Here is a 21,689-nt window from a genome sequence, read left to right as displayed (position 1 = left end):
GGGCCTGCAGTGTGGGCCTGTGTAGTGAGCCTGCAGTGTGGGCCTGTGTAGTGAGCCTGCAGTGTGGGCCTGTGTAGTGAGCCTGCAGTGTGGGCCTGTGTAGTGAGCCTGCAGTGTGGCCCTGTGTAGGGGCCTGCAGTGTGGGCCTGTGTAGTGAGCCTGCAGTGTGGGCCTGTGTAGTGAGCCTGCAGTGTGGGCCTGTGTAGTGAGCCTGCAGTGTGGGCCTGTGTAGGGGCCTGCAGTGGGGCCCTGTGTAGTGAGCCTGCAGTGTGGGCCTGTGTAGGGGCCTGCAGTGTGGCCCTGTGTAGGGGCCTGCAGTGGGGCCCTGTGTAGTGAGCCTGCAGTGTGGGCCTGTGTAGGGGCCTGCAGTGTGGGCCTGTGTAGTGAGCCTGCAGTGTGGGCCTGTGTAGGGGCCTGCAGTGTGGGCCTGTGTAGGGGCCTGCAGTGTGGGCCTGTGTAGGGGCCTGCAGTGGGGCCCTGTGTAGTGAACCTGCAGTGTGGGCCTGTGTAGGGGCCTGCAGTGTGGGCCTGTGTAGTGAGCCTGCAGTGTGGGCCTGTGTAGGGGCCTGCAGTGTGGGCCTGTGTAGGGGCCTGCAGCGTGGGCCTGTGTAGTGAGCCTGCAGCGTGGGCCTGTGTAGTGAGCCTGCGGTATGGCCTGTGTAATTGGCCTGTGTAGGGGGTCTAAAGTGTGAGCCTATGTTATGAGCCTACAGTACAGCCTGGGTAGGGGCCTGCAGTGTGAGCTTGTGTTGTAAGCCTGTATAGGGGCCTGCAGCGCATGCCTACGTAGGGGTCTGTGTGGGGACCTGCACTGCGGGCCTGTGTAGGGGACTGTGTAGGGACCTGCAGTGCGGGCCTGTGTAGGGGTCTGTGTAGGGACCTGCAGTGCGGGTCTGTGTAGGGACCTGCAGTGCGGGCCTGTGTAGGGGTCTGTGTGGGGACCTGCAGTGCGGGCGTGTGTAGGGGTCTGTGTAGGGACCTGCAGTGCGGGCCTGTGTAGGGGTCTGTGTAGGGACCTGCAGTGCGGGCCTGAGTAGGGACCTGCAGTGCAGGCCTGTGTAGGGGTCTGTGTAGGGACCTGCAGTGCGGGCCTGTGTAGGGGTCTGTGTAGGGACCTGCAGTGCAGGCCTGTGTAGGGGTCTGTGCAGGGACCTGCAGTGCGGGCCTGTGTAGGGACCTGCAGTGCAGGCCTGTGTAGAGACCTGCAGTGCAGGCCTGTGTAGGGGTCTGTGTAGGGACCTGCAGTGCGGGCCTGTGTAGGGGTCTGTGTAGGGACCTGCAGTGCGGGCCTGTGTAGGGGTCTGTGTGGGGACCTGCAGTGCGGGCGTGTGTAGGGGTCTGTGTAGGGACCTGCAGTGCGGGCCTGTGTAGGGGTCTGTGTAGGGACCTGCAGTGCGGGCCTGAGTAGGGGTCTGTGTAGGGACCTGCAGTGCAGGCCTGTGTAGGGGTCTGTGTAGGGACCTGCAGTGCAGGCCTGTGTAGGGGTCTGTGTAGGGACCTGCAGTGCGGGCCTGTGTAGGGACCTGCAGTGCGGGTCTGTGTAGGGACCTGCAGTGCAGGCCTGTGTAGGAGTCTGTGTAGGGACCTGCAGTGCAGGCCTGTGTAGGGGTCTGTGTAGGGACCTGCAGTGCAGGCCTGTGTAGGGGTCTGTGTAGGGACCTGCAGTGCAGGCCTGTGTAGGGGTCTGTGCAGGGACCTGCAGTGCGGGCCTGTGTAGGGACCTGCAGTGCAGGCCTGTGTAGAGACCTGCAGTGCAGGCCTGTGTAGGGGTCTGTGTAGGGACCTGCAGTGCGGGCCTGTGTAGTGGTCTGTGTAGGGACCTGCAGTGCAGGCCTGTGTAGGGGTCTGTGTAGGGACCTGCAGTGCAGGCCTGTGTAGGGGTCTGTGTAGGGACCTGCAGTGCGGGCCTGTGTAGGGGTCTGTGTAGGGACCTGCAGTGCAGGCCTGTGTAGGGGTCTGAGTAGGGACCTGCAGTGCAGGCCTGTGTAGGGGTCTGTGTAGGGACCTGCAGTGCAGGCCTGTGTAGGGGTCTGTGTAGGGACCTGCAGTGCAGGCCTGTGTAGGGGTCTGTGTAGGGACCTGCAGTGCGGGCTTGTGTAGGGGTCTGTGTAGGGACCTGCAGTGCAGGCCTGTGTAGGGGTCTGTGTAGGGACCTGCAGTGCGGGCCTGTGTAGGGGTCTGTGTAGGGACCTGCAGTGCGGGCCTGTGTAGGGACCTGCAGTGCAGGCCTGTGTAGAGACCTGCAGTGCGGGCCTGTGTAGGGGTCTGTGTAGGGACCTGCAGTGCGGGCCTGTGTAGAGGTCTGTGTAGGGACCTGCAGTGCGGGCCTGTGTAGGGGTCTGTGTAGGGACCTGCAGTGCAGGCCTGTGTAGGGGTCTGTGTAGGGACCTGCAGTGCAGGCCTGTGTAGGGATCTGTGTAGGGACCTGCAGTGCAGGCCTGTGTAGGGGTCTGTGTAGGGACCTGCAGTGCGGGCCTGAGTAGGGACCTGCAGTGCAGGCCTGTGTAGAGACCTGCAGTGCGGGCCTGTGTAGGGGTCTGTGTAGGGACCTGCAGTGCGGGCCTGTGTAGGGGTCTGTGTAGGGACCTGCAGTGCAGGCCTGTGTAGGGGTCTGTGTAGGGACCTGCAGTGCGGGCCTGTGTAGGGGTCTGTGTAGGGACCTGCAGTGCGGGCCTGTGTAGGGGTCTGTGTAGGGACCTGCAGTGCAGGCCTGTGTAGGGACCTGTAGTGCGGGCCTGTGTAGGGACCTGCAGTGCGGGCCTGTGTAGGGGTCTGTGTAGGGACCTGCAGTGCAGGCCTGTGTAGGGACCTGTAGTGCGGGCCTGTGTAGGGACCTGCAGTGCGGGCCTGTGTAGGGGTCTGTGTAGGGACCTGCAGTGCGGGCCTGTGTAGGGACCTGCAGTGCGGGCCTGTGTAGGGGTCTGTGTAGGGACCTGCAGTGCAGGCCTGTGTAGGGACCTGCAGTGCAGGCCTGTGTAGGGACCTGCAGTGCGGGCCTGTGTAGGGGTCTGTGTAGGGACCTGCAGTGCGGGCCTGTGTAGGGGTCTGTGTAGGGACCTGCAGTGTGGGCCTGTCGTGTTTCGGGTCTAGATGGGGTTTGTTTAGCTTTGCCTGTTGCTGTATGAATGCTGCCACAGACTGTTATTCACAGAAGCCATTCTTGTTTGTTTCAGATGAATGTACATCTCCGTGCTCCACACCAGGGTGTGCCTCTGCCTCTCACCACAGCTGTCACTTAACGGAATTCAAAAAACAGACAATATTCAACAGGCCGACACCATCTGAGGACAGAGTCAGAGTTAACATTTCAACTCACAGTGACTCCGGTAGAAGAATCAGACTGGATTCAAAATGTTAACCGTGGCCGGAATTCCCTGTCCTGGGCCGGAATTCCCTGACCTGGGCCGGAATTCCCTGTCCTGGGCCGGAATTCCCTGTCCTGGGCCAGAATTCCCTGTCCTGGGCCGGAATTCCCTGACCTGGGCCGGAATTCCCTGTCCTGGGCCAGAATTCCCTGTCCTGGGCCGGAATTCCCTGACCTGGGCCGGAATTCCCTGTCCTGGGCCGGAATTCCCTGTCCTGGGCCGGAATTCCCTGACCTGGGCCGGAATTCCCTGTCCTGGGCCGGAATTCCCTGACCTGAGCCAGAATTCCCTGACCTGGTCCGGAATTCCCTGACCTGGTCCGGAATTCCCTGTCCTGGGCCGGAATTCCCTGACCTGAGCCAGAATTCCCTGACCTGGTCCGGAATTCCATGACCTGGTCCGGAATTCCCTGTCCTGGGCCGGAATTCCCTGACCTGGGCCGGAATTCCCTGTCCTGGGCCGGAATTCCCTGACCTGAGCCAGAATTCCCTGACCTGGTCCGGAATTCCATGACCTGGTCCGGAATTCCCTGTCCTGGGCCGGAATTCCCTGACCTGGGCCGGAATTCCCTGTCCTGGGCCGGAATTCCCTGTCCTGGGCCGGAATTCCCTGACCTGGGCCGGAATTCCCTGTCCTGGGCCGGAATTCCCTGACCTGAGCCAGAATTCCCTGACCTGGTCCGGAATTCCATGACCTGGTCCGGAATTCCCTGACCTGGGCCGTGGCTGGAATTCCCTGTCCTGGGCCGGAATTCCCTGTCCTGGGCCGGAATTCCCTGACCTGGGCCGGAATTCCCTGTCCTGGGCCGGAATTCCCTGTCCTGGGCCGGAATTCCCTGACCTGGGCCGGAATTCCCTGACCTGGGCCGGAATTCCCTGTCCTGGGCCGGAATTCCCTGACCTGGGCCGGAATTCCCTGTCCTGGGCCGGAATTCCCTGTCCTGGGCCGTGGCTGGTTTCTCCAGTCCGGCTGCTGTGAGATTTAGCTGAGAACCCATGGCAGCCAGAGAATCCCAGCCTGGCTTTCCCTCTCCCACACACACTGCCAGGCTCGCTGAGTTTATCCAGCATTCTCTGTCTTTGTTTCAGATTTCCAGTATTGTGCTTTTATCTGGCTGATATACCTGACCATGTATCATTCCATCAGCAGCTAACTGTGGACAGGATGTGAGTAATATAATCCTGATAGGAACTCTATAGGTCTGTCTGGTTAGTTTGCATTGTGGGTTGGTGCACATTACAGGGTCACTATGTGGGAATAGCCTGTCCTCAGTAAGCGCTGATCTGACCTGGTTGTACTGCTCCTGTGTAACATAGCCAGTTTCTGCTTCATCAAAGGCCTGGAACCTGCTCTTGGTGTCCAGCAGATCGCTCAGAGACGGGTAAGGCCAAGGCTGAGCAGCTGCAAGGAGAAAGCGTCTCCAGTCCAACAAATCGGACTCCTGAGTCAGCGTTCTTGTGATATCCAACACCTGGAAACAGAGGACAGCAAATAACACACAGAGGGATTGATACACCACCCGAGATACACTCAGTAACACAGGATGCTGGGGGGAGAGGGGTTACTGAGTGACAGTGTGAGGGAGCTGGATTAACATCAGTACAGATACAGTCAGTAACACAGGGTGCTGGGGGGGGAGAGGGGTTACTGAGTGACAGTGTGAGGGAGCTGGATTAACATCAGTACAGATACAGTCAGTAACACAGGGTGCTGGGGGGAGAGAGGGGTGACTGAGTGACAGTGTGAGGGAGCTGGATTAACATCAGTACAGATACAGTCAGTAACACAGGGTGCTGGGGGGAGAGGGGTTACTGAGTGACAGTGTGAGGGAGCTGGATTAACATCAGTACAGATACAGTCAGTAACACAGGATGCTGGGGGGAGAGAGGGGTGAGTGAGTGACAGTGTGAGGGAGCTGGATTAACATCAGTACAGATACAGTCAGTAACACAGGGTGCTGGGGGGGAGAGGGGTTACTGAGTGACAGTGTGAGGGAGCTGGATGAACATCAGTACAGATACAGTCAGTAACACAGGGTGCTGGGGGAGAGAGGGGTTACTGAGTGACAGTGTGAGGGAGCTGGATTAACATCAGTACAGATACAGTCAGTAACACAGGGTGCTGGGGGGGGGAGAGAGGGGTTACTGAGTGACAGTGTGAGGGAGCTGGATTAACATCAGTACAGATACAGTCAGTAACACAGGGTGCTGGGGGGAGAGAGGGGTTACTGAGTGACAGTGTGAGGGAGCTGGATTAACATCAGTACAGATACAGTCAGTAACACGGGGAGCTGGGGGGAGAGAGGGGTTACTGAGTGACAGTGTGAGGGAGCTGGATTAACATCAGTACAGATACAGTCAGTAACACAGGGTGCTGGGGGGGAGAGGAGTTACTGAGTGACAGTGTGAGGGAGCTGGATTAACATCAGTACAGATACAGTCAGTAACACAGGGTGCTGGGGGAGAGAGGGGTTACTGAGTGACAGTGTGACAGAGCTGGATTAACATCAGTACAGATACAGTCAGTAACACAGGGTGCTGGGGGGAGAGAGGGGTTACTGAGTGACAGTGTGAGGGAGCTGGATTAACATCAGTACAGATACAGTCAGTAACACAGGGTGCTGGGGGGTGGGGGGAGAGGGGTTACTGAGTGACAGTGTGAGGGAGCTGGATTAACATCAGGACAGACACAGTCAGTAACACAGGGTGCTGGGGGACAGAGGGGTTACTGAGTGACAGTGTGAGGAAGCTGGATTAACATCAGTACAGATACAGTCAGTAACACAGGGTGCTGGGGGGGGAGAGGGGTTACTGAGTGACAGTGTGAGGGAGCTGGATTAACATCAGTACAGATACAGTCAGTAACACAGGGTGCTGGGGGGGGAGAGGGGTTACTGAGTGACAGTGTGAGGGAGCTGGATTAACATCAGTACAGATACAGTCAGTAACACAGGGTGCTGGGGGACAGAGGGGTTACTGAGTGACAGTGTGAGGGAGCTGGATTAACATCAGTACAGATACAGTCAGTAACACAGGGTGCTGGGGGACAGAGGGGTTACTGAGTGACAGTGTGAGGGAGCTGGATTAACATCAGTACAGATACAGTCAGTAACACAGGGTGCTGGGGGGGAGAGGGGTTACTGAGTGACAGTGTGAGGGAGCTGGATTAACATCAGTACAGATACAGTCAGTAACACAGGGTGCTGGGGGGGAGAGGGGTTACTGAGGGAGAGAGTGAGGGAGCTGGATTAACATCAGTACAGATACAGTCAGTAACACAGGGTGCTGGGGGGGGAGAGGGGTTACTGAGTGACAGTGTGAGGGAGCTGGATTAACATCAGTACAGATACAGTCAGTAACACAGGGTGCTGTGGGGGGGAGGGGTTACTGAGTGACAGTGTGAGGGAGCTGGATTAACATCAGTACAGATACAGTCAGTAACACAGGGTGCTGGGGGGAGAGAGGGGTTACTGAGTGACAGTGTGAGGGAGCTGGATTAACATCAGTACAGATACAGTCAGTAACACAGGGTGCTGGGGGGGGGAGAGAGGGGTTACTGAGTGACAGTGTGAGGGAGCTGGATTAACATCAGTACAGATACAGTCAGTAACACAGGGTGCTGGGGGGGAGAGGGGTGACTGAGTGACAGTGTGAGGGAGCTGGATTAACATCAGTACAGATACAGTCAGTAACACAGGGTGCTGGGGGGGAGAGGGGTTACTGAGTGACAGTGTGAGGGAACTGGATTAACATCAGTACAGATACAGTCAGTAACACAGGGTGCTGGGGGGAGAGGGGTTACTGAGTGACAGTGTGAGGGAGCTGGATTAACATCAGTACAGATACAGTCAGTAACACAGGGTGCTGGTGGAGAGGGGTGACTGAGTGACAGTGTGAGGGAGCTGGATTAACATCAGTACAGATACAGTCAGTAACACAGGGTGCTGGGGGGGGAGGGGTTACTGAGTGACAGTGTGAGGGAGCTGGATTAACATCAGTACAGATACAGTCAGTAACACAGGGTGCTGGGGGGAGAGGGGTTACTGAGTGACAGTATGAGGGAGCTGGATTAACATCAGTACAGATACAGTCAGTAACACAGGGTGCTGGTGGGGGAGACGGGTTACTGAGTGACAGTGTGAGGGAGCTGGATTAACATCAGTACAGATACAGTCAGTAACACAGGGTGCTGGGGGGGAGAGGGGTGACTGAGTGACAGTGTGAGGGAACTGGATTAACATCAGTACAGATACAGTCAGTAACACAGGGTGCTGGGGGGGAGAGAGGGGTTACTGAGTGACAGTGTGAGGGAGCTGGATTAACATCAGTACAGATACAGTCAGTAACACAGGGTGCTGGGGGGGAGAGAGGAGTTACTGAGTGACAGTGTGAGGGAGCTGGATTAACATCAGTACAGATACAGTCAGTAACACAGGGTGCTGGGGGGGAGAGAGGTTACTGAGTGACAGTGTGAGGGAGCTGGATTAACATCAGTACAGATACAGTCAGTAACACAGGGTGCTGGGGGGGAGAGAGGGGTTACTGAGTGACAGTGTGAGGGAGCTGGATTAACATCAGTACAGATACAGTCAGTAACACAGGGTGCTGGGGGAGAGGGGTGACTGAGTGACAGTGTGAGGGAGCTGGATTAACATCAGTACAGATACAGTCAGTAACACAGGGTGCTGGGGGGGAGAGAGGTTACTGAGTGACAGTGTGAGGGAGCTGGATTAACATCAGTACAGATACAGTCAGTAACACAGGGTGCTGGGGGGGAGAGAGGGGTTACTGAGTGACAGTGTGAGGGAGCTGGATTAACATCAGTACAGATACAGTCAGTAACACAGGGTGCTGGGGGGGAGAGAGGGGTTACTGAGTGACAGTGTGAGGGAGCTGGATTAACATCAGTACAGATACAGTCAGTAACACAGGGTGCTGGGGGAGAGAGGGGTTACTGAGTGACAGTGTGAGGGAGCTGGATTAACATCAGTACAGATACAGTCAGTAACACAGGGTGCTGGGGGAGAGAGGGGTTACTGAGTGACAGTGTGAGGGAGCTGGATTAACATCAGTACAGATACAGTCAGTAACACAGGGTGCTGGGGGGGAGAGAGGGGTTACTGAGTGACAGTGTGAGGGAGCTGGATTAACATCAGTACAGATACAGTCAGTAACACAGGGAGCTGGGGCGAGAGGGATTACTGATTGTGAAGAGTGTTTGTGTAGGTTTGGGTTATTTTCATTGGAAGAAGTCTCACAACGCCAGCATCTCTACATGATTTTCATTGGAGACTGAGGGGTGACCAGATCGAGATTATGAGGGGTACGCAACGTGTAGATAGGGGACAGCTGTTCCCCTTAATTGAAAGGTTGATTATGAGGGCACAGAAATTAAAACTGAGGGCTGGGAGGTTTAGGGGGGGATGTGAGGGTTGTGAGGGTCTGGAATGTGCTGCCTGGGGGCTGGTGGAGGCCTCACATCCTTTAAAAAGTACCTGGGTGAGTGTTTGGCTCATCATAACATTCAGGGCTATGGGCCCAGTGCTGGGAAATGGGATTAGGTGGGCAGGTCAAGGCATTTCAGGTATATCAGTGCAGTTTGATGGGCCGAAGGGCCTCTTGTGAACAGTATGATTCTGTGATTCTAAGTTTGCAGATGATTTGAAAATTGATTGGGTGATGAATAGTGAGGATAGACATAGATTACAGGAGGATGCAGACGGGCTGGTCAGACGGTCTGGTCAGAGGGGCTGGTCAGACGGGCTGGTCAGTGGGAAATGGAATTCAATCAGGATCAGTGTGGGGTGATGCACTTGGGCAGGACAAACAAGGCGAGGGAATACAGGATGATCAGCAGGACCCTGGGAAATCCCGAGGATCAGAGGGATCTTGGTGTGTATTTACACCAGTCCCTTCGGGTTACAGGACAGCTGGAGAAAGTGGTTAAGAAGGCACATGGGGAACTTGACTTTATTAGCCGAGACATTGAGTTTAAGAACAAGGAGGTGATGCTGGAACTGTATAAAATGTTGGTTAGACCATGGCTGGAGTGTTGGGTGCAGTCCTGGAATCCATTAGGAGGGAGGCGATAGCATTGGAAAAGGAGTGGAGGGGATTTTCCAGGAGAGTTTTAGTTATGAAGAGAGATTGAATTTTCTTTAGCAGAGCAGACTGAGGGGAGACTCGATTGAGATGTATCAAATTATGAGGGACAAAGATAGAGTAGACAAGGAAGGAACTTTTCCTTTTGGTGGAGGGATCGATAACTAAGGAGTATAGATTTAAGGTAAGGAGCAAGCGGTTTAGAGGGATGTGAGGAAATCCTTTTTCACCCAAAGGGTAGCGGGAATCTGGAACTCTCTGTCTGACAGCGTGATGGAGGCAGAGACCCTCACAATGTTTCAGAAGCATTGAGACATACAAGGCTACAAATCAAGTGCTGGAAAACAGCATTTGAATTGTTAGGTGTTTTGTCTTTGACCAGTGATGGACCAAAGGGCTTTTTCTTGACCAAAGGAAGTGAAAGTGTTTCCGAGGTTCTGAAGTCCTTTCTGAATTACTGTCATAACAGCAGCCTTGACGATTTTACTCAGGTGATTAACCCATCACGGGGGGATGATGGTGTCAGGCTAATCTCACTGGGCTCGTAACCCATGGCCCAGGCCAATACTCTGGGAGACATGGGTTCCAATCCCACCACAGCATCTGGTGCAGTTAAAACTCAATCATAAATCTTGAATCTAAATCTAGACTCAGTCATGTGACCACCAAGCTATGGCTGATTGTTGGAAAAATCCATTGGATTCACTCATAGAACATAGACCATAGAACATTACAGCGCAGAACAGGCCCTTCGGCCCACGATGTTGTGCCGACCAATTAAGAAAAAAGCAATGACCCTCGAACCTAAACCAATCCCTTTCCATCCATAAACCTATCCATGGACCTCTTAAACGCCCCCAAACTAGGCGCATTTACAACTGCAGCAGGCAGGGCATTCCAATCCCTCACCACCCTCTGGGTAAAGAACCTACCCCTGACATCCGTCCTATAACTACCCCCCCTTAATTTAAAGCTATGCCCCCTCGTGCTAGCTTTCTCCATCCGAGGAAAAAGGCTATCACTGTCCACCCAATCTAAACCTCTAATCATCTTATATGTTTCAATAAGGTCCCCTCTTAGCCGCCTTCTTTCTAACGAAAACAACCCCAAATCCCTCAGTCTCTCCTCATAGGACCTCTCCTCCATACCAGGCAACATCCTGGTAAACCTCCTCTGCACCCTCTCCAAAGCCTCCACATCCTTCCTGTAATGTGGGGACCAGAACTGCACACAATACTCCAAGTGCGGCCACACCAGAGTTGTGTACAGTTGCAACATGACGTTGCGGCTCCTAAATTCAATCCCCCTACCAATAAACGCCAAGACACAGTATGCCTTCCTAACAACCCTATCTACTTGATTCCTAACTCATGTCCTTTCAGGGAGTTACTCAGCTAACTGATAGAGAAATCTAGCACGAGGGGGCATGGCTTTAAATTAAGGGGGGGTAGTTATAGTACGGATGTCAGGGGTAGGTTCTTTACCCAGAGGGTGGTGAGGGATTGGAATGCCCTGCCTGCTGCAGTTGTAAATGCGCCTAGTTTGGGGGCGTTTAAGAGGTCTGTGGATAGGTTTATGGACGAAAAGGGATTGGTTTAGGTTAGTGGGTCATTGTTTTGTAACTGGTCGGCACAACATCGTGGGCCAAAGGGCCTGTTCTGCGCTGTAATGTTCTATGTTCTATGTTCTATGATGTGATCTGATGTTCAGTATCTCCGTGAAGGTTCTACCCACCTGTGAGTAAGAGATAGAACTCCATTGCTCAGGCAGCTGCTCCAAGCTAAGGTCCAGCGATACCAGATCCTGTAAAATCTCAATGAATGTCTTTTTCAGCATAAACCCTGCAATATAAACAGCTGCAATTATAATCCGTCAGAAACATAGCACTCACGAGCAGGAGTAAGCCATTCAGCCCTTTGAGCTTGTTCTGCTATTCACTAAGATACTGGCCATCTGACCCCGTTGCCCTCAGCTTCCTTGTTGATCCAAAATCTGTCAACCTCAATCTGGAATGTATTTACTGACCCAGCCCCATGGCCCTCTCTCTGCGGGAGAGAATTGCACGCGTTAATAACCCTCTGAGATAGACAGATTTAAGACAGAGATAGATAGGTTCTTGATTAATAAGGGGATCAGGGGTTATGGGGAAAAGGCAGGAGAATGGGGATGAGAAAATATCAGCTATGATTGAATGGGGGTGCAGATTCGATGGGCCGAGTGGCCTCATTCTGCTCCTGTGTCTTATGGTGTTATGGAGAGAGAAGAAAAATCTCCTCATTTTCATCATAATTGGAAAATCTCTAATCCCTAAACTGCATCCCTTGGTTTGAGTTTCTCCCACAATAGGAAACATCCTCCAGGATCTATCCTATCAAATCCTCTCAGGATCTGGTGTATTTCAATAAGATCACCTCTCATTCTCCAAACTCAAATGAGTATTGGTCCAAACTGTGCAACCTTTCTTCAGGAGACCAGCCCGTCAGCCCAGGAATGAACGGACTGAATCCTTTTCCCTTTGCTTCAAACGCAATGAGATCTTTTTTCAAATAAAGAGGCAAGAATTGTACACAGTGTTCCAGATGTGATCTCACCAATACCCTGTACAGCTTCAGTAAACCTGCCCTATTTTTATATTCCATTCCCCTGGCAATAAACACCAACATTTCATTTGCCTTCCTAATCACTTACTGTACCTAGATATGAACTTTTTGTGATAAATGCAGCAGGACACTCACATCCTTCTGTATCACTCAGTTCCAAGCAGATTGCAGATTCTGCTGTACATTGGATGAATGAAACCCCCATAGAAACACAAGAGATATCACAGCACACAGAGAGAGGCCACTCAGCCCATCCCGTCAGCACCAGCTGAAAAACTAGCTGTTCATTATAATCCCATTCCCCAGCTCCTGGTCTGTAGCCTCACAGCTTCCAGCGCTTCAGACACAGACCCGGCTGCCTTTTAAATGAGGTGTTTCCGCCTCAACCACCAAGTTAGGCAGTGAATTCCACACCCCCACCACCCTCTGTCTTTCCTCCTGTTCCCTCGAACCCTTTTACCAATCACCTTCAATCTGTGTCCCCACTAATTGAGGTAAAGGTAAAGTTAAAGAAAAGTTTATTTATTAGTCACAAGTAGGCTTACATTAACACTGCAATGAAGTTACTGTGAAATTCCCTCGTTGTCGCATTCCGGCACCTGTTCAGGTCAATGCACCAGCGTGTCTTTCAGACTGTGGGAGGAAACCGGAGCACACGGAGGAAACCTATGCAGACACGGGGAGAACATGCAAACTCCACGCAGACAGTGACCCAAGTTGGGAATCGAACATGGGTCCCTGACACTGTGAAGCAGCAGTGTTAAGCACTGTGCCACCCCATGACCCCTCAGCTCGAGGGAAACAGGTTTCTGTCTGCGCTCTCTCACCCCCCCTCATCATTTTGAACATCTCAATCAAATCACCCCTTAGCCTCCTCTGTTCGAGGGAAAACAACCCCAGCCCCACCCCCACCTCTCCTCACTTCTGCAATTTTCAAACCCTGGCAACAGTTTGAATGGACCTATCATATTAAACTGATCTTTCTCTCTACCTGTAGCTGTAATATTACATTCTGCACCCTCTCCTTTCACTTCTCCCCATGTACCCTATGAATAGTATGTTTTGTCTGTATAGTGCGCAGGAAACAACATTTTTTACTGTATCCCAGTACATGTGACAATTATAAATCAAATCAAATTCTTGTAAATCTCTGCACTCCCCAGTGTATTATGTCCTTCCTATAATGTGGTGACCAGAACTGCACACAGTACTCCAGCTGTAGCTCAGCAGTGTTTATACCACTGCTTTGTCTTATCTAAATTAAACTCCATCTGCCATTTGTCAGCCCACTAGCCCAGTTGGTCAAGATCTGGTTACAATCCAAGGTAACCTTCTTCACTGTCCACTATGCCACCAATCTTGGTGTCATCCACAAACTTACTAACCATGCCCCTTATATTCTCAACCAAATTGTGTTTTTATATATATTCTTACCTTTGTCCTGCAACTAGCAGCTCTGTGACCCTTCACTCTGCAATTAATGCTTCCTCTGTCTCGTGACCTTTGACACGATCGTCATCTTTGATATGATCTCAATCACTGACCTTCTACTCTGCTCCTGTCTCCCTCTTATACAGTATATAATCCATCACATTTCTCCCCCTCCTTAACTCTGAAGTTAAATCTGTTTCCCTCTGTGCAGATCCAGCACTTTCTGGTTTTGTTGCCGCAGTATGTTATTAGAAAGAAAGAGAGAATGAAAGCAGATGAAACACTGCAGTAATTTCAGCCGTGAATCAGGATACAGCACACCCGGGTGCTAACTGGGACTGTGGCAGACAGTGAGGGAATAACATACTTGATCTCATCCTTACCAATTTGCCGGCTGCAGGTGCATCTGTCCCTGATAATATCGGTAAGAGTGACCACTGCACAGTCCTTGTGGAGACAAAGTCCCACCTTCACATTGAGAATAACCTCCATCGTGTTGTGTGGCACTATCACCCATGCTAAATGGGACAGACTTCAAACTGATCCAGCAACTCAACACTGGCCATCCATGAGGCGCTGTGGGCCATCAACAGCAGCGGAACTGTACTCCAGCACAATCTGTAACCTCACGGCCCAGCACATCCCCTACTCAACCATTACTATCAAGCCAGGCCCAATGAGCACTGTAGGAGAGTCTGCCAACTTACGGCTATATTTACTCAGCCATTCCTTCCAGGGTAGAGTGTTTTTGTGGTTCCCTTGATATAGTCTATGGCAGCTTTTCTGTACTGAGGACTCACCTGTAGGTGCTACAAGCATGAACTGTCGATGGAGGTTACGCAGCTGGTCTATTGCAAGCTCACCATCCTTTGCAATCTCTTTGGAAGGCAAACGCGTGAGTGGTGGAGGGTCTGGTACCATTTTCACATCACCATTGACAAAGAATTCCTTACTGTGCAGGATCAGCTGGTGCTCAATCTTGGTGCCAGCGTTCACATGTCCCAACCCGACATCTAGCAGGCTGTTGATACTGGAAATCAAAAGTCAAAGGGAGAATTACGATCAGAAACCAGAGCCATAGGATTGTACTGTTTGTAAGAAAGAGATTGTATAAAGACAGCTGAAACACAACGTCCACTTATCCATCACTAAGTCCAGCAGAATTCCACTCATTGACAGGGACAGGGAGGGGTTAAATAGCAGGAAAAGGATGGAATTCCTAGACACAGTTTAGGACTCTTTCTCCAGCTTCTGTTAGTGGTTCTACAAGAGGACTGGTTAGATTTGGTTGTGGGAATGGAATAGTCATGATGTGGGTATGCCAGCGTTGGACTGGGGCAAACACAGTAAAAAGTCTGACAACACCAGGTTTAAGTCCAACAGGTTTATTTGATAGTAAACTCACTAGCTTTCGAGGTTACCCCCTTCGTCAGGTGAATGGAGAGTTCTGGCCTCAGACAGAGCATATAAAGCACAGACAGTTTACAGATTACTGATTACTTTATACCTAACCTGCTGTTTAAGTCCTAAAGTGGCCGACAATGTGAGTGGAAGGAGCACTGGTCACAGGTTAAAGAGATGTGTATTGTCTCCAGACAGTACAGTGAGTGAGGTTTTACAAACCCAGGCAAGTCACGGGCAAGTGCACAACAGGTTTGAGGTTCTTGCTCCCAGGAGTGGACAAGAATGAGGGCTGTAAGGCTGATGAGCAAACTGCCCACGGTACAGTGGTGCAGACACAGGACAAAGAGGAAGAAGTAAAGAGGAATGTAGTGGTAATTGGGGACAGTGTAGTTAGGGGCATAGACACTGTCCTTTGTGACAAGGATAAAGAACACAGAAGGGTGTGTTGTCTGCCTGGTGCTCGGGTCCAGGATGTCGCATCTGGGCTGCAGAGGAACCTGGAGTGGGAGGTTGAGAATCCGGTTGTTGTGGTACATGTGGGTGCCGGCGACGTAGGCAAAATGCGAACTGAGGATCTGGGGAGGGAGTATGAGAAGCTGGGAATGGAATTAAAAAGTAGAACCGACAAGGTGGTTATCTCCGGACTACTGCCTGAACCGAGTGCAGACGGGCGTAGGGTTGACAGGATAAAGGAAGTGAATGGGTGGCTCAGGGATTGGTGTGGGAGGAATGGGTTTGAATTTATGGGGCATTGGCACCAGTATTGGGGTAGGTGGGACCTGTTCAGGTGGGATGTGGTTGGTCTGAACCGTGCTGGGACCAGAGTGCTGGCGAATCGTGTAAATAGGACTGTAGATAGGGCTTTAAACTAATTAGGAGGGGAGGGTGCAGGGGTGGGAGAAATTACAATGTCTAAAGTAAAAGAGAGAGTACGGGCACGGGAAAATGTTGAGGATGTCCCAATAATAAAGGGAGTAGGGGGCATGAGAAAGGTTGGTACCGTTCCTTCAAATAGGGTCCAGGAGAAGGCTGGGATAAAGACACTTTATCTGAATGCACGAAGCATTCGGAATAAAGTGGATGAGCTGGTGGCGCAGATCAGCACAAATGGATATGATCTGGTGGCCATTACAGAGACGTGGCTGCAAGGTGACAGGGACTGGGAGCTGAATGTCCAGGGGTATCAAGTGTTTAGGAAGGATAGGCAGGAGGGAAAAGGGGGTGGGGTAACTCTGCTGATTACGGATAATACCAGGGTGGTAGTAAGGGAAGATATCGGCTCCAAAGGGCAGAAAGTGGAATCGTTGTGGGTGGAGATTAGGAACAGCAAAGGGAGGAAGACGCTGGTGGGTGTTGTCTATAGGCCCCCGAATAATGATCTGGAGGTGGGGCGGGCTGTTAACGTGCAAATAAATGCGGCGTGCAGGAATGGGACGGCGATAATTATGGGGGATTTCAATCTACATATTGATTGGTCGACCCATGTTGGACACGGTGGGCTTGAGGAGGAGTTCTTGGAATGCTGCTGGGATAGTTTCCTTGAACAGTGTGTGTTGGAGCCGACGAGGGAGCGAGCTATCTTGGATCTGGTGTTGTGTAACGAGGCGGGTAGAACTAGGGATCTTGTTGTGAGGGATCCTCTTGGCAAGCAATAAAGACGATTTCATCCGATCTCTGTCTCACTGTGTGCCATGGCAAGCCCAAGGAGGCAAATCATGAGCTGCTTTAATCCCACCCAAGCCCTACCCCCATATCCCGACACGTTTGCCCGCTGGTCCCTCTGGCCTGTGCTTCGTGTGTCGTGAAGGCTGCCTTGGAGAACGCTTACCCGAAGGTCAGAGGCCGAATGCCCGTGACCACTGAAGTGTTCGCCAACAGGAAGGGAACAGTCTTGCCTGGTGATTGTCGAGCAATGTTCATTCATCCGTTGTCATAGTGTCTGCACGGTCTCCCCAATGTACCATGCTTTGGGACATCCTTTCCCGCAGCGTATCAGGTAGACAACGTTTACCATGTACCTGGTGGATGGTGTTCTCACATGTGATGATGGTATCCATGTCGATGATCCAGCATGTCTTGCAGAGGTTGCTGTGGCAGGGTTGTGTGGTATTGTGGTCACTGTTCTCCTGAAGGCTGGGTAGTTTGCTGTGGACAGTGGTCTGTTTGAGGTTGTGCAGTTGTTTGAAGGCAGGAAGCGGGGGTGTGGGGATGGCCCTGGCGTGATGTTCGTCTTCATCAATGATATGTTGAAGACTCCGGAGAAGATGTCGTAGCTTCTCCGCTCCGGGGAAGTACTGGATGACGAAGGGTACTCTGTCCACTGTGTCCCGTGTTTGTCTTCTGAGGAGATCGGTGCGGTTTTTCACTGTGGCGCATCGGAACTGCCGATCGATGAGTCGAGCGCCATATCCTGTTCTTATGAGGGCATCTTTCAGGGTCTGGAGGTGTCTGTTGCGGTCCTCCTCATCTGAGCAGATCCTGTGTATACGGAGGGCTTGTCCATAGGGAATGGCTTCTTTAACGGGTTTAGGGTGGAAACTGGAGAAGTGGAGCATTGTGAGATCGTCTGTGGGCTTGCGGTACAGTGAGGTGCTGAGGTGACCGTCCTTAATAGAGATGCGTGTGTCCAAGAATGCAACTGATTCTGGGGAATAGTCCATGGTGAGCCTGATGGTGGGGTGGAACTTGTTGATATCATCATATATCATTGTTGATATCACTGATAGAGCAGACGCAGCACGGTTTCGTTAAAGGGAAGTCGTGTCTGACGAATTTATTGGAGTTCTATGAGGATGTGTCTAGGGCGGTGGATAGAGGAGAGCCGGTGGATGTGGTCTTTCTTGATTTTCAGAAGGCGTTTGACAAGGTACCTCACAAGAGGTTATTGCAGAAGGTCAGGGGGCATGGAGTTGGGGGTAGGGTGTTAGCGTGGATAGAGGATTGGTTGTCAAATAGGAGGCAGAGAGTGGGGGTCAATGGGTGCTATTCGGATTGGCGGATGGTGACTAGTGGAGTGCCTCAGGGGTCGGTGCTGGGGCCTCAGCTATTTACCATTTATATAGATGATCTGGAGGAGGGAACCGAGGGTATGGTGTCGAAATTTGCTGATGATACCAAGATTGGGGGAACGGCAAATTGCGCGGAGGGTGGGGAGAGTCTGCAGAAGGATCTAGATAGGCTGGGCGAATGGGCCAGGAAATGGCAAATGGAATTTAATGTTGGCAAGTGTGAGGTGGTCCACTTTGGTAGGAATAATGGTAGGAAGGATTATTACTTACGGGGCGAAAAACTGCAGCAGGCGACGGTGCAGAGGGACCTCGGGGTCCTTGTGCATGAGTCGCAAAAACCCAGCCTGCAGGTGCAGCAGGTGGTCAGGAAGGCAAATGGGATGCTGGCCTTCATAGCGAGGGGGATTGAATATAAAAGTAGGGAGGTCTTGCTGCGGCTGTATAGGGCATTGGTGAGGCCGCAGCTGGAGTACTGTGTGCAGTTTTGGTCGCCGTACTTACGCAAGGATATTTTGGCCTTGGAGGGAGTGCAGAGGAGGTTTACTAGGCTGATACCGGAGTTGGGGGGATTGAGCTATGAGGAGAGGCTGAATAAACTAGGCTTGTACTCGTTAGAGTTTAGAAGAATGAGGGGAGATCTCATTGAGACGTATGAGATGTTGAATGGGATGGATGGGATAGAGGTGGAGAGACTCTTCCCGCTCAGAAAGGACAGTAGGACTAGAGGGCACAGCCTCAAGATAAAAGGGGGGGCGTTTTAGAACGGAGTTGAGGAGGAACTTCTTCACTCAAAGGGTGGTGAATCTCTGGAATTCTCTGCCCGTTGAAGTGGTGGAGGCTGCCTCGCTAAATATTTTTAAGACGCGGGTTGATGGGTTTTTGATAAGAGAGGGGATTAAGGGTTATGGGGAGAGGGCGGGAATGTGGAACTGAGCCACGACAGATCAGCCATGATCTTATTGAATGGCGGGGCAGGCTCGAAGGGCTAGTTGGCCTACTCCTGCTCCTATTTCTTATGTTCTTATGTTCTTATATAGTTGTTTCAGTGATTGTTCTCCGTGAGTCCAAAGGAAGAAAATGTCATCGATGTATCGAGCGTGTAGCACCAGTTGAAGTTCCTGTGCAGTGAAGAAATGTGCATGAAGATGTTGGCATATTGAGATGCGGATTTGGTCCCCATGGCTGTTCCGTGTGTCTGGATGAAAAATTGGTTGTTGAAGGTGAAGACATTGTGGTCCAGAATGAAGCGGATGAGTTGTAAAATTGCATCTGGAAACTGGCAGTTGTCGGCGTTGTGTGCTGAGGCAGTCGCAGCAATGCCATCGTTGTGGGGGATGTTGGTGTAGAGCGCCAAGATATCCATTGTGACGAGGAGTGTCCCTGGTTCAACTGCTCCATGTGTGCTGAGTTTCTGTAGGAAGTCCGTAGTGTCGCGACAAAAGCTGGGGGTTCTTTGTGCAATGGGTTTCAGGATGCCCTTGACGTAGCCGGAGAGGTTCTCACACAGAGACCCATTGCCCGATACGATGGGACGGCCGAGTGTGTTTGCCTTGTGTATCTTCGGGAGGCAGTAGAGATCTCCAACGTGGGGAGTGTGTGGGATGAGAGCACAGAGGGTGCTCTGAAGGTCCAGATCAAAGGTCTTGATCAGAGTGTTGAGTTGACGAGTGTGTTCTTTGGTTGGATCAGTGGGTAACTGTCTGTAGTGTTCCTCATTGTTCAGTTGTCGGTACAGTTCTTTATAGTAATCCGTTCTGTTCAGTATGACAATGGCCCCTCCTTTGTCTGTTGGTTTGATGACAATGTTGCGGTTGGTCTTGAGAGTGTGGATGGTGTTGAGTTGTGCTTGGGTGATGTTCAGGGCTGTCTTGTGAGTGCGGCTGATGAATCTGGTGTTAACGCACCTCCTGATGGTTTGGGCATACAAGTCCAGTCGAGGGCAGCGGCCTTCCGGAGGAGTCCAATTGGACTCCTTCCTCTTAGGTTGCTGCACTGCGGACCTCTCTGTCGGCTGTTCTGGTTCATCGGCTGTCTCATTGTGTTTGCTGTTGGCCTCTTGGGGTTTGTGGAAAAACTCCCGTAGCCTCATTTGCCTGATGAATTCCTCTGTGTCTGCTGTGAGACTGATGGGGTCCATTTTGGTGCTGGGGTAGAAATTGAGGGTGTGTGGGGAGGGTTGTAGGGGCCAGCGATGTGAGTGGGGGGAGGAAGGTACGGGGGAAACGATGTGTTTGGAGGGGTTATGGGGGCCAACGATATGTGTGGGGAGGGTTGTGGGAGCCAGCGATGTGGCCAGCAATGTGTTTGGAGGGGTTATGGGGGCCAGCAGTATGGGTGGGGGTTGCACATGTGCAGGTTCCCACTCATCCTGCTGATTTCAGGCTTTTTGGCATGAAAAGGCCCCACCCTCTGGGCTTTTACTGAGATTCACAATTGGGATGTCTACAGTGCAAAGAGTGGGGAGATTCGAGTGAGAAGCTGAACTGAGAAAACAGTCGGGATCTGGAACAGTTTTCCCACCAATTCAGCGCTTTAGGGAGAATTCCAGCCCCGGATCATTGAGTGAAGATGAGTGTTGTGAGGAGTTGGGAATAGACTCTGGGAAAATAAGATGGAGCACAACATTGACAAACAACGAACAATGTGAAATATTGAAATGGTGTTCAACAAAACACCAGGAAAATATCTTCCACTAAAGTGAAGGAACTAAATAGGTGAAATTGGATGAATAAAACTTAAAGACTCAGGTTAGGAAAGAGGCAAGCATCCATTGTCTGGGTAGCAAAGGGACCGAGAGAAGGAGAGAATTCAGGGAGAAACTCAAATTTGGAGGAAGCTAGAAATGTGAAAACAGAAATGAGAAACAGGACAACCAATCATTAGCATGGATTTCTCAAGGGGAATCTGACTTGGCCAATCATAGAACATAGAACACTACAGCACAAACAGGCCCTTCGGCCCACGAGTTGCGCCGATCACATCACCTACCAACCTACAGACCTATCTATAACCCTCAATCTCATTAAACCCCATATACTCATCCAGAAGTCTTTTAAAAGACCCCAGCGAGTTCGCCTCCACCACCACTGACGGCAGCCGATTCCATTCACTCACCACCCTCTGAGTGAAAAACTTACCCCTAACATCACTTCTGTACTTTCCTCCCCGCACCTTAAATCTGTGTCCTCTCATAGTGACCATTTCAACCCGGGGAAATAGCCTCTGAGAATCCACCCTATCTATTCCTCTCAACATTTTGTAAACTTCTATCAGGTCGCCTCTCAACCTTCGTCTCTCCAGGGAAAAGAGTCCCAGCTCCCTCAACCTAACTTCATAAGGCATGCCTCCCAATCCAGGCAACATCCTTGTAAATCTCCTCTGTACCCTTTCAATAGCTTCTACATCTTTCCTATAGTGAGGCGACCAGAACTGCGCACAATACTCCAAATGAGGCCTGACAAGGGTCTTATAAAGTTGCAGCATTACCTCCCGACTCCTAAACTCAATCCCTCGATTAATGAAGGCCAGTACACCATACGCCTTCTTGACCACCTCCTCCACCTGCGAGGCCGATTTAAGAGTCCTGTGGACCCGGACCCCAAGATCCTTCTGCTCCTCAACACTACTCAGACTTCTGCCCTTGATAGTGTACTCGTTCATCCCGTTGGTTCTGCCAAAATGGACGACTACACATTTATCCGCATTGAAGTCCATCTGCCACTTCTCCGCCCAGTCCTGCATCCTATCTATGTCCTGCTGCAACTTTTGCCATCCTTCCAG

At 51.7% G+C, this 21,689-nt stretch overlaps 1 protein-coding gene across 2 annotated transcripts in view; it reads right to left on the bottom strand.

Moving 5' to 3' along the window:
- Positions 1-21,689, bottom strand: part of LOC145338875 (sperm flagellar protein 2-like) — a 233,647-nt gene that overhangs the window by 48,180 nt on the left and 163,778 nt on the right. Inside the window, exons 22-24 of one of the 2 annotated variants that reach the window (XM_080183275.1) lie at positions 14,298-14,527; positions 11,201-11,307; positions 4,654-4,836 (exon numbers count right to left, since the gene is read on the bottom strand). In XM_080183275.1, coding sequence (XP_080039401.1) covers positions 4,654-4,836; positions 11,201-11,307; positions 14,298-14,527 — 520 coding nt within the window. The remainder of the gene's footprint in view (positions 1-4,653; positions 4,837-11,200; positions 11,308-14,297; positions 14,528-21,689) is intronic. The other variant, XM_080183276.1, reaches the window with a different exon arrangement.

This window comes from Carcharhinus amblyrhynchos, unplaced genomic scaffold (assembly GCF_965287045.1).
Source record: "Carcharhinus amblyrhynchos unplaced genomic scaffold, sCarAmb.v2.hapA chromosome_206, whole genome shotgun sequence".
NCBI classification, from domain to species: domain Eukaryota; kingdom Metazoa; phylum Chordata; class Chondrichthyes; order Carcharhiniformes; family Carcharhinidae; genus Carcharhinus; species Carcharhinus amblyrhynchos.
Note: the sequence above shows the minus strand (reverse complement) of the source record. Positions and strands in the feature narration are given on the sequence as shown.